Source organism: Copidosoma floridanum, unplaced genomic scaffold (genome assembly GCF_036245765.1).
Source record: "Copidosoma floridanum isolate Cflo_tuat_1 unplaced genomic scaffold, Cflo_Japanese_pri ptg000021l, whole genome shotgun sequence".
Lineage (NCBI taxonomy): Eukaryota > Metazoa > Arthropoda > Insecta > Hymenoptera > Encyrtidae > Copidosoma > Copidosoma floridanum.
In genome coordinates, this window is record NW_028321898.1 from 23941404 (window position 1) to 23953789 (window position 12386).

Here is a 12386-nt window from a genome sequence, read left to right on the forward strand (position 1 = left end):
AGCCAACAACTGAAAAAGAATAATTGAATCTGTCAAAAGTAAAATACTCCGAAAGTTTATTCTAGCAACAATTTCATCAGCGATGATTTCAATTACGTAGAATTGAAAACAGCCTTATCCATTCGGTGATATGACCAGCACCTGTCAGATAATTCTATGAAACCTGACAACAAACGAGTAAAGGGAAAAAACTCCCATAAATGCAAGTCGATAAATAATATGTAAGTACTGATTCAGAGTGTATATTGATCGATTTTACTCTTGATGGCATAGATATTATATTATATTTGGTCTGCACATTGAGTAATTTTTTATTTAGGTATTTGAATATGTTAATTGACTTTAATCGTTATTTACGTATTTTCTGCATAGCTACCAGTTTGTTTAAAAAGAGTTTATTAACAATAACTTTCTCGAGAAGATTATTATTACGAAAAAAGGATGTGGACAGATCCAAGTTTGTCGCTATTTCTCAGTTTGTAATTCTAAAGATGGAAGAATAGTTTTGTTGTACAATCTTTTTTCGCTGAAAAACGTCATAAATACGATTCGCTGGTCATAAAGAAGTAAAAATGTCTTCCCTTGGCATACAAAAAATCTGAAAGACATCCAGAAAGATGAGAAAACACACCAGTCCTTTGTCAGCTGGTTTCAATGATTCAATCTTGTAAATAAAACAAAGGGATTCTAGACGAAAAAATCAGAAATACTCATCCCAAATATTTACAAAAACGCTGAAGATGATGACCTAACAACCTTATTTTCCTGGGAATAAGTGACGCGAAAAGTATTATTATCTCGCATTAGACAAAAACAATAAAAGAGCGTGGAGTAGGCGAGAAAAGAGCGGAGCAAAATTGTTCCGCGAATCAGCCAGACATTTTTCGTGCGTGGCGAAGTTTAAATGGACATCTGTCCAGGTGCTAAGAGAAATTCAACAACGCCCCATCCGTTCTTCTTTCCTCCGTCTTTTCTTCTTCCCTCTCCTTTACCCAGCTCACCGCAAAGAGCAAAACTTAGTTAACCGGCCGGCCAAACGACTTGGAATCGTGGCAACATTCAGTGTCGAGATTCAAATAGACTCTAAAGAGGTTGGAGAACCAGGAGGGAGAATAAAGTTAGGTTTTTTTTTATCTTGTTTCTTTGCTGGTTTCGTCCCTTTGTATACATACATCTTGCGCGTAGCTTGGTTAATGTAATACTTTTGTCTCTTTTTCACTACTTTGGTCTCCACAAAGTTGGGATGAATATTTTTTTTTTGCGTTTCATCCAAGCACTTGTAATTTTGTCGTCTATTGATATTTTGTAGTGTCTCCATACCAAACTATAGATTTTACTGGTACACGAGTTTACATGAGGTTAGTACTTAATTCATCAAACTCCAGGTACTATTTTAACCTACTGTCCTACCTTTAGTCTTGAGTTCTCCTTACTAATTAGTCACTATATTGTCATTAACAAAATAGTCACATAGATTCTAACTTACGAGGGATCAATGAGCTTTGGTTTTGATAATTGAGTTTTAACTAATGCAAACTCTAATTCTACTAAAGCTTATTGAAATCAAACTTATTTAAACAAACCTGCGAATGCTCTTGTAATGTGTTTAAAAAAAAAAATATAGTAATAAAACTGGAGCTTTCAAAAACTTTATTTCAATTTAAAAGCAGGAACACCCATTATCGGCAAAAGCAGCTTGTAGAAGAAGAAAAAAAAACAAGAGTAACGTCAGTGCAGCATTAAGCTCCCTCATTTGAAACGAAAACTCGGTGATATCGACAAAAATGCCATTAGTTTCATTGACACGCAACGAAGCCGTGTAAAAGGCAGAACGGAACAAACGAGCTCGAGACGGCGAAGTTACCAAAGACTTTGGCCACTACAGTAGCAAACAAGCATGAGGTGGAAAGGCATGTAGGTGTTACGGCTACCACGGATATATCTGCTGGGGGAGGCAGTCCTCGAGACTCCAGAGTCGCTCTTCTTCGAACGATGCAGGTATAGCCAAAACTATAATAGAACCAATAGAATCTGGTGATTTGTACAATCAACTACTACCACTTTTCTACTCACTAGGTATATTCCTACCATCGACGAGAATCCATACCTCAACGTTAAACGTATAGTATACCTAGTTAGCTTTTATCACAACACCTATCGATTTGACCTATTTACTCGATAAATAAAAAAATTGCGTGTAAAAATTCACAAAATTCGTACCTCACGAGTCTTCTCACAGTGACACCCCTAAGGGCTTGTCTTCCTCTTGCCGGGCACTAGCGCCTCTTTCCACGTAATTAAAGTCCAAAGGGTCGACTACTCCCACGCACACACACGCGTTTGAGCGAGTGGGGGAGAGAAAGGAAGTATTTTCTATTAACATTCCTGGTCAGCCCAGCTCTCGCACTTGCGAGATAACCGGGGCGTAATTGTCGCCACCCCCTCCCTCCTCCTTCACTTGCTTGACTCGGAGTGTGTCGTCTCAAAATACCTCGGGCTCGCTGCTTGGAGTTACAACTTGGGCACTTTTATTCTGGACGTAAGAAAGTCAGGGCTTGAGCGTCATACGTGAGCAAGTGACGAAAGACGGTACACTTTAACTCTTCTCGCACTCTTGGTTACTCTTAGTTTAAAGTTCCATCATAAATGCAGCTATGGCATGCATTGTTGAATGACAATTGCAATCGTGTACATGCCGTCACTTGAGAGAACTAGGGAGAATTCAATTAAGCACCATAAAAAGTCATAACCCAAGTAAGTTTCATCCATCAGCCAAACGCTATGTATCTAAAAGCTAATAACTCTGATACTTCGGCAGAATAATTAGGATACTAAGTCAGACGCGATTATGAAGAGTAACCCTTGTCATAGTCATGTATCTTCTACTCTGATTAAAAATATGGTGTCATTGTCCATATTAATATTTAACGCAAATACTAGTTTAACAAATAGTTATATTCCAAACGCAGTATCCTAACGCTTGTTTATGTGCTCATACATGATGAATTAAAATGCTCAATTTTAATTATAGTTGAGAAACTGATACGAGGGAGTAAAATTGTGTACAAGTAAATGCACGTGAAATACATCCGTTACACGTATACAAATCAACAATAACCTTTCATGATTACACATGGGTTGCAATCTATTACCTCTATAACTAGATAGTACACGTTATCTGCGTTGCCACCTCGCATAATATCACTATTGTCAGTAAAATATTATAAAAATGAACTTTCATTGCTAGCCAACATGTTTATTTGCCTCATGCAGCATCGATTTCTGTTTACACCTCACATGACAATACTCAACGAAGAAGTTGACCTAGACAGAAAACAGGGAAAGGGTGAGAGAGGGTGGCAACTGCCAAGTCCACATAACACCCCTATCACTGCAAACGTTTGTATTTAGCGTCCTTTTACATGTGCACACACACCTTACACGTATTGGCACTACAAATCCTATCAAATATTTGGTCTTCCAAAATAGAAGCCCAAAGTTTAGGAAGTTAGCTTTCGTAACCACAAACTTTTCGCCCTTCCTTCACTGTTGGACAGGAGGAAATCTCTCACTGCAAAATCGGTCAAGCGGCCAATTCAACCCCACCTTACCGAATTTAGCAGCTCTAAGAAGAAGAAAGAATATCTGGAGGAGTCGGGATGGAAAGAGATTAACGCCATACTCCCCTTTAATTTTTATGAAAAATTATTTTGCAACGAAAGGTTTGGAAATGCTGGGGTAAGCGCTTAGCACTAAAAAATCGAGGCGATGTGTAAGTATGGACGCAATGAAAAATGAAATCTCCAAGCTTTACTTTACAGTCACCGGCCAGCTGCTGCTGTTGGCTCTAAACCGTGGAGTTTACTGCAAGAGCGGGAAATCCCCAGAGATGTGCGAACTGAGAATTGACTATATAGCAAGTTATCGGCTGCTTTTCTTTTTCAAATCTCGTTATTTGTATCCACGTAAGCTATAGGTCACATTAATTTTTAAAAAAGAAAATAAAAAATTACCAGTTGAATTAAGCCTTGCATTAGTCTGGTTTAAGTAAGAAAATTTGTTTTGATACGGTATTCTAGAGAATCTATTAAAACTATAGTTACTATAGTTTGTTTGAACTTAAAAGTTCGGAAGTACCGATTTCCACCCAGATATCATACTCTTAATGCAAAGTTTCTGGAATAAGTGTGTAGATGAAGCGTATTTGTTTGAGTATCACGATGAAATAATTGTACTTTCAAAATATACCAACCCTAAAATTGTATTATTATCTCAATGGCAAAGTATGCGCCTAATCTTTGGATAATCTCATCGATGATTGTACAAAGCCTTTTATTATTAAGATCTACCTTTGAATGGGGAAAATTTGTTTAAACCAATGGTGAAAATATACATTAAAAATTTCACAATTACAACCAATTTTATTACTATGAAAGTTGTCATTTTTGAAGATAGAAAATAAAGGAAATGATAAAAATAATATGATGTATTTATTTTAAGTATTTGTCACACGGGTTATTGAGTGCGAAATAAAAAAAAAAAGCTTGCTTGCTTTTTAAAGTATTGAAAAAAACTATTTAATTGGCTGCTGAAGCTCTAAAAAGTTTATTCCCACTATCAAAATACTTTACTACGTGTTTACAGTTGGATCGTTAAATGAATCAATGGAAAAACTCGTAATGCATCGACTCCTTCCACAAACACTAGTACATTCGATTCGTCGGATGCGATCGATTTACATTTTTTCTCATCCAACGCAGTTACTTCCAATTCCAATACTTTTATCAACTTTATTGCTTATTTACTTACTAAAAGCTAGACTTGCCAAACGTTGCGAGCCTAGACGAAAAAAATACGCATCCCACGCGTGAGCGCATCAATAATGCATCACTCGCGGTACAGGCCAATGCCCCGTAATCGAAAAAACCTCTCGAGATTATCACACGTGCACTTGTGCCATCGTCGAAATGCCGAATGTATAAAAAATCTCTCGACTCCCAAGAAAGAAAACAGATCTACAGCGAAGATTTCTTATTCACACCCCTGCGTCGTCTCGTACTAGTACGTAAATACATAGAAAAAAATATAGAGTAGAGTTGCGCGCGAGGAAAAATCACGTAAATTTCAAATTTAATGTCCCGCAGTGTTTCGAAGAAAATAAGGGGAAAAACAGTTACACGTGACTCTCTTCCTTTCCTTCACAGGGGTTAATAAATGAGCGTGAATTTTACTGCCAGCGGGTGCTTTTCTTTTCTACGACACGACTCTTTTCATTGCCTATGAAACGCAGCTACCCCCGAACTCGTGACTTTATTTACGCGCAAGAGGCGGTGTTGGGTGTGTACGCACTTTAAGGACTCTTTTTTTTCCTGAAGTCGTAGGGACTTGAATTTTATTACAGGAGTAAAGGCTTTTCAAATGGTTGTTGAAAGGATGCGCTTTCTGTCGCTCATGATAAAACTGAAAAATGTGGTTAGTAATATAGAATGGCCTTTCTTTTTGAAGGAACAACTTGCTTCACTTTCTGATGAAGTCTGTTTCGGGCCATTTCCCTTGAATCTTCAGTTATTTGAAGACCATAATATGATTTTCGTAAATTTCATTCCTTGGTAAATTTCCATTCTCGAGAAAATGCGCATCTGACTTTTGTTTTTTACAGCCATGTCTTGATCAAACAAAGTTTGGGAAGCTCTAATGTTTCAAAGAAATGAAACCAAACTACAAAAACGTTCACCGTCCCATCTGGGATGAAAATTAAATATTCAGCGTAAAAACCACCATAGCTTCATGCTTTTTTTCGAGATTTTGACCCACCCTCGTGTGTACTTGTTACTCAGAAACACCGAGCGCACGATTTACTCGGCTACACACGCCCCGGCTTGTTTACGTTGTACTCCACCCCTTTGGCCTTGCCAAACTCTAATCGTCATACTTTAAAAAGCCATTAAAACTTTTGTCCCCCCGAAATAATTAATCTAAATAACCAGCAACACGTAAATGATGCGTCGCTGCCGGCTAAAGTATTCATCGCCGACCACCGGCCGACCAACCCTGATATCACGGCTAATAAAAATTCCTCCAACTCAATGAGCTGGAACAGAGAACGCCTACCTAACTCCTTCTACATAGTATACATATGTTTGCTATCAATGCCAACGTGTACTATTTTTTCTTACACGTCCTCGAAAACTTTGCACCCTCTTATGTTGAAGCTTCGCTTTTTCCCCACTTTACTTAAATGTACATTATCGCACATCATTTGACCCGATAACATTTCCTTGTATGTCAACAGTGTAGTTGTCCGTAGAGTTAACTCACATTGTTATTAACTAGGAAAAAAAAATTTTCCGTACAGAAGTACCGATTTGCGTACGTATGTGTACAAATTGTACGTGATGTTAAAAACAAACAAGGTGTCAAAGACCAGAGGTATCGATTTAAATTGAGGGTTCACAAGATTGAAATAACCAACTTATTAAATTAAGTGGGTGTTGGATACGTGAAGTTAATATTTTATAAAAAATTTTATCACATGACCAACATGAGACCACGATTATTTGTATACATTTACTGTGTAAAATAAAATAAATAAATAACTAGATTTTGAACGTCAGAAATAAACTCGTTATTTACGCATCTAACTATTGTGAAAAAGGGATGAACTTAATTCAATTGAATGTCATTAAAGTTAATTCTTTATTTTCAGGCACTCATCGTTGTAATAATTAAGAGTGTGTTGTCTTAGATCTACAAAACAGAAAATTTGATCGTAAACTAAAATTACTCTACAAAAATGAAATTATTATGCCCAATACTTATTAAACAGCTCCTGTGAATACAAAATATCATTACGTGTCTTTCGCGAACAGAAACACCTCGAGCTTGCAAATTTTTTTTTCCTATGCTATTTTTTACGTCAAATTAAATTCACACACATGGCCTTTGTTAACTTTCATGATGACATCGACGAACCAATAAACTAACTTTTATTATGGCTGACCCTAATAAACTTCTCTGATGGACAAAGAAGCTCTAGCAAAACGATTTCACGGAATAAGTTCAATCACTAATTACAACACGTCTATAACTTACCGATATGATGAAGTTAATGCGTCTTCTGTTGGTGTTTAAATTAGCTCGACAAAAAGGATTATCTTCTTCTTCCAGAAAGACTGCACGCACTGCAGTATGTTTCCCTCCCAATTATTTTCCAACAATTACACTCTGGTTTATCACAAACAAACAAAACCCCAGAATCCACAGGTACCGATGGTGTCGATCAGCGCGCGAAAACACAGCCTCTCGTCTACTCAGTGGCCACGACCGGAACGACAAAAGCTCGCCGGAAGCTTCGGTTCAACCTTATGGCCCTTGCGATCGAGTGAGTGCACCAAAGGACACAAAAGGGCAAAAAAGCTTTGCAACGACGACGGAAAGGGCAGAGCTTGCGACTTGCGGGCACGAGCGCGTAACGCAGACTGACGGCTCGTTGGGAGCAAACGAGCGACGCCGGACGTCGCGACGCCGCTATAAACGTGCTCTTCTGCGTGTGGGGGGTTGTACGAGTGTGCAACTGTGTGTGCGCGCGCTGCCCCTACCACCGACGTCGACTGGCTGGGGAAGCGTGGCGAGAGACGTTTTCCGATCGCTATAGTGATCAAGTGCAAGTTACAGGTCCATTCAACCCTGGTAACTTCTTGTCATGTCTCATTATTTTCTTTGGCACAATGTTTTGTTGATTTCTATGTTTCTTTCTTATCAACGCGTTTTATTGATAAAACCAAAACCATGTGGACACTGCACACAAAAAGATCCTTAAAATATAAAGTTAACAACAATCATTTGGAATTTCGTTTTTTATCTGCGAGTGGATCCCCACACAGCCATATATTGTAAACATAAAAGTGCAAACTCGCACAAGCCCAAAGACCGGGGTGGGTGATAGCGAGCAACTGTTGCATCCTCTCTTTTTCTTCGGTGCTGTGGATGTAAAAGGGCAGAGCGAGAAAGGGGACGGAATAATGTCTTATGCTAAGGGTCGTGGCGGCTATTCAGTGCTCGTCTTCCGTCTTGAGAAAGCGGAGATTAGTGGCGATTATGGGCAAAAAGAGAGTCTACGAGTTACAGAGAAGCAAGGATTAAAATGATGCTAGGGCATATCTGTATACACCAAGGAGCTGGTTAATGACGCTTTTTGCTCTGTTTGTCATGTCATATTATCTGTTAGCATTTCAGGGGAAAAATAGGTGGCTTATTTGGATTTTGTTTGTTTTTAGCAAAATATGTATCTGTACATAAGGTTTGAAACAAGAAAAGATAAAAAAGAATGCCATTAGAACAATGGAGTCCAAGAATTAAAATTGTTGTGCATAAAAATATCAAGTGTTTGATAATATTTATTTTACGTGATTTAGCCAATTTGATAACAGAAACGAATCGGTACTCCAAATAAAGAATTATCAATTCCCTAAATCATAAAAACGTGGATTTATTTTCCGTACACTTGACATCATGGTACCATCTTTTATCCATACAGTGTCAAGTACGACCAGACCAGTAAATATAACTGTATGTAATTTAAAAGTCGTTATTTCCGAAAATATCGTGCTTATCGTTTGATGAACACGCTCCCAAAAGTACACGTACTGCGAGACTCAGCCATAGAGCGAATAACTTATCAATAATCCAAGAAGCGCGCATCCGATGATTATCTCCGAGTCGCGCCGCTGATCGCGTAGGTGTATAAATAGCTGGGCCGGTCAGCTCGCGCTATCAAATTTCGAGCAAACATGCGCCGGCTTGTAGTCATTCTGGTGGTCTCCCTCACTGTAGCCGTAACTCGCGCCGAGGACGACCACGACACATCTTCCATCGATGGGTACGTAGATAACGATTTCAACATCACTGACTTCTATCACCTTCTTCTAAAGTATGAACAGTCAAATATACCGTCGATTCTGGTTTGGAATTTTAAGCATGCAAGGTATCAGGATATGGTGCGGGGATCGATGGGAGCACGATCACGTGTGCACTTTCGTGGACCAAAGGGGCTTTGATTTTCTGAGGCTACCACGGGACACCGAGTCTCCGATCGATGTCTTCGTGGCTGCAGATCGGCTAAATGAGTTCAAGAGTGGTCTGGACGAAAATCGAATCCGTTATCAAGTCATCGTCCAGAACATGAGCGAGCACCTGGAGAACGAAGTGGCTGTACAGAGGATGGCACTGAGGAATCGCTTCGGTGGCGAGATATTTGCTACTTTTCCGCGATACGACGAGGCAAGCATTGAGCAATGGTAGCAGCGACCAGTCGATTGACCGATCCATCGTGTTGTTTTGGTTCTGTTGTTGCAGATGCAAGATTACCTTCGAAAGCTGGCAGAGACCCGTGGTGACATCGTAAAGTACTTTACGATCGGGAGGAGTTACGAGGGCCGGGACATCGGAGCTGTGAAAATATCGTCCGGGGGAGAGAACAAGCCCGCGGTGTTCATTGACGCCGGCATCCACGCGCGTGAGTGGGTGGCTCCTACCACGGCTCTTTACGCCGTGAAACAGCTCGTGGAGAACGCGACCAATCACCATCTGTTCGAAAAAGTTGACGTCTACGTTGTGCCCTCTTTGAATCCAGATGGGTGAGATGAGATGAAAAAAATTATCTTTATGAGTATTCTTTTTAGTAACTTGGTGTGCAATCAAACCTCAAGTTCCTATAACTGCATACATTGTGCAAACGTCTCGATTCTAGTATTGTTTGCCAAATGGTATTTATCAGAAATTCCTTTTTTCTTAATTAGATGAGTGTGTAAAGCACACGATTTTTGCACAGGTGTAACAATTAAGTTGTGCGAATGTACCCTAAGATTTGTAAAAATTTCAAATTACAATATTCTAACTCGTGCAACTTAATGTATGCCCATGCGTGAAGTAAAGGACTTTCCACATTGTCCTGGAATTAAGCACTTGCGCATCAAGTATCGTAAAATAGTACATTTCTTTTATCAATCGACAACAAAGAGTAACAAAATATTTATTTGCGTATACAGATACGAGTACACTCATCAAACCAAAAAGGTAAATTGGAAATGATGATGTTGATGGAAATAAACTATGTTATTTTTTTAATTCCATGGTCTTTTGAATTTTAAACTTTTAGAGTCGCATGTGGCGAAAGACTCGTTCCGTCAACTCAAACTCTTCTTGCCTTGGGGTATATTCAATGCCAAATTATTTAAGAAATTTAACGCTAGGGTGTTTATTTTATTTTTTAATTAAATTCTTCAAGCTTCCGAGTCTTAAATAGAAGTATTGTTTTTTTTAATAGTAAAAGACTTCAGAGACTTGAGAACTGCACAACATGTTCTGTTAAAAAAATTCTTAAATGTTCTACAAGTAGAGTAAAAATAAAACTGATTTTCAAATTATGGTATTAGCCGGAAAACAATCTAAGTTTAAGATAACAAGGAAGCATCAACGTAGTCGAAAAAAAAATATTAACTAGATAAATCAAGGACACCCTAGTGACCACATTATAAATAGGCCAAGTTTCGACATTTTCGTATCTTAAATGGCAAATGGCTTTTATCCATAGGTAGACGCAAATCGGAATTTCGAGTACAAGTGGATGAGTAAGTCTGATAAGTTTTCAACAAATTAAACAAACTGATAATCTTATCGTGTAAATGAATTTGAATGATTATCGCACGATTATCAGCCATCGGAGCGTCAAGTGATCCCTGCTCAGACATTTACGCTGGTTCAGAGCCATTCTCCGAGCCTGAAACTGCAGCACTGAGGGACTTTTTTCTGGCCAACAAAGGGATCAAAATTTACCTTTCCTTCCACTCTTACGGTAGGCATCAGTTTTTCAATAACCCCAATTTACATGCATCATTCTCTGATGTCGTCATTTTTCAACGCCAACAGGTCAGTATTTGCTTCATCCTTGGGGATGGACCTCATCACTTCCTTCCAATGAACCAATACTCGTGAGTTTGACATTGCAAAATAACATTACGGTATTCGTTCGATCAATCGATAAAAAAGTATGACATTTACTTTTTCTTTGAACAGAGGGCTGTCGCTGAAAAGGCTGAGGCTGCCCTGTCCAAAGTCCGAGGAACTCGTTACATGATTGGCAGCTCCACAAATGTATTGTGTAAGTTTTGATAAAAATGACTTTTGTGGATACAAGAAAATCAAAGTCACTTTTCTCGTATATTAGTGTTTGTGATTACAAAACTCTTATCAACCAACAAGCCACGATTAAATTCTCTTACATCTTATCGCGCATCGCTGCTTGTGCGTATCTTTTGCCACGAAAAAAGTTAATTTAACTTCTCGAAGCGTAATTCATTGCCAGTAGGTGTTGCTGTAATCTGGGCATTATTTTTATATCAATTTATGGAATAATCGTGCAAAATTTTTCCTATTCAAGTTCAGTGGGTTAGCAATTAATGTTTTACTTGAAATTTTCGATCACACAGATGCAGCTGCCGGTGGAAGCGACGATTGGGCACAGGCACGGGGTGGCGCGGAATTAGCCTACACCATCGAACTGCCAAGTGCTGCGTTTGGTTTCGCACCTCCCCCAAAGGAGATCGTGCCCATTGGCATGGAGACTTTCGAGGCCATCAAAGTGTTCATTCAATACGCTGAAGCTGGGGAAAGTTTTGAGTCGACAATAAGTTAAAAGAAAAAAAAAAAAAATTATAATTTAATAGAAGACATAACTTTAGTAAAACGCAACGTTTTACATACTTATTTATGCTTTTTATCAAATTCTTCAAAAAAATTCTTGTAGGTTTTTCTATGAAACTAAGAATCCTTAATTTTTCCGGGGCAAATAATGATCAATTCCACCTCCCAAGCAAGTATTTACACCTGAAAATTTATAAACTGGCGTCACATTGAATTGTCATTGTTTCGAGTGTAGTGCATGAGCATGCATTTATAAATGTTTTATTCTCTCATTATCCACAACAACACGATGAACACTCTGAGAAAGTGTCATCAACCCGATCTTGGTCAGTTATACTTCGTAGCCTCTTCTTTATCTCACCTTTTCTGAATCATGTTTCCCCTTTCCGAGTCACTGCTAATCTGCACTTTGGTAGAACAAAAGATGAGACTGGATAGCTTCCACGGCTCTGGACATTAAACGTGAACGTCTTTATCTACAATAAAAGGATGCAACAGTTGCTCGATCTCGCCCCACCCCCACGTTGTCACTTGCATAAGTTAAAGGTGTCCTTCTAACCTTCGGCTTTAATGTTCGTAGTGCGGGTATCAGTGTGTAGTGAAGTTTATGCTTCAAGAACGAGGATTAGATTAGAAATTATAGATACTACAATACCATGAATTTTTCCTGAGTTCTGTGCCATTTT

The 12386-nt window shown here is 38.7% G+C and overlaps 2 protein-coding genes across 2 annotated transcripts in view; one reads left to right on the forward strand and one right to left on the reverse strand.

Annotated features, from left to right (window-relative positions):
• LOC106638871 (uncharacterized) overlaps positions 1-7400 on the reverse strand; it is a 238404-nt gene extending 231004 nt beyond the window's left edge. The window contains exon 1 of the mRNA XM_089594325.1: positions 7093-7400. The gene's annotated coding sequence lies outside the window, so the exon portion shown is untranslated. The remainder of the gene's footprint in view (positions 1-7092) is intronic.
• Positions 7401-8789: 1389 nt separating this feature from the next.
• LOC106638879 (carboxypeptidase B) lies at positions 8790-11692 on the forward strand. The gene is made up of 10 exons (XM_014352253.2): positions 8790-8878; positions 8976-9279; positions 9355-9635; positions 10047-10074; positions 10157-10210; positions 10592-10628; positions 10715-10852; positions 10927-10988; positions 11074-11158; positions 11487-11692. Exons 1-10 carry the CDS (start codon positions 8790-8792, stop codon positions 11690-11692), a joined length of 1284 nt encoding a protein of 427 aa, XP_014207739.2.
• Positions 11693-12386: the final 694 nt, after the last annotated feature.

Coding starts and splice junctions, on each gene's coding strand:
- LOC106638879 (XM_014352253.2), top strand. CDS start 8,790: ATGCGCCGGCTTGTAGTCATTCTGGTGGTCTCCCTCACTGTAGCCGTA. Junction 9,280..9,354: donor CTTTTCCGCGATACGACGAG/GCAAGCATTGAG, acceptor CTGTTGTTGCAG/ATGCAAGATTACCTTCGAAA. Junction 9,636..10,046: donor CCCTCTTTGAATCCAGATGG/GTGAGATGAGAT, acceptor TTGCGTATACAG/ATACGAGTACACTCATCAAA.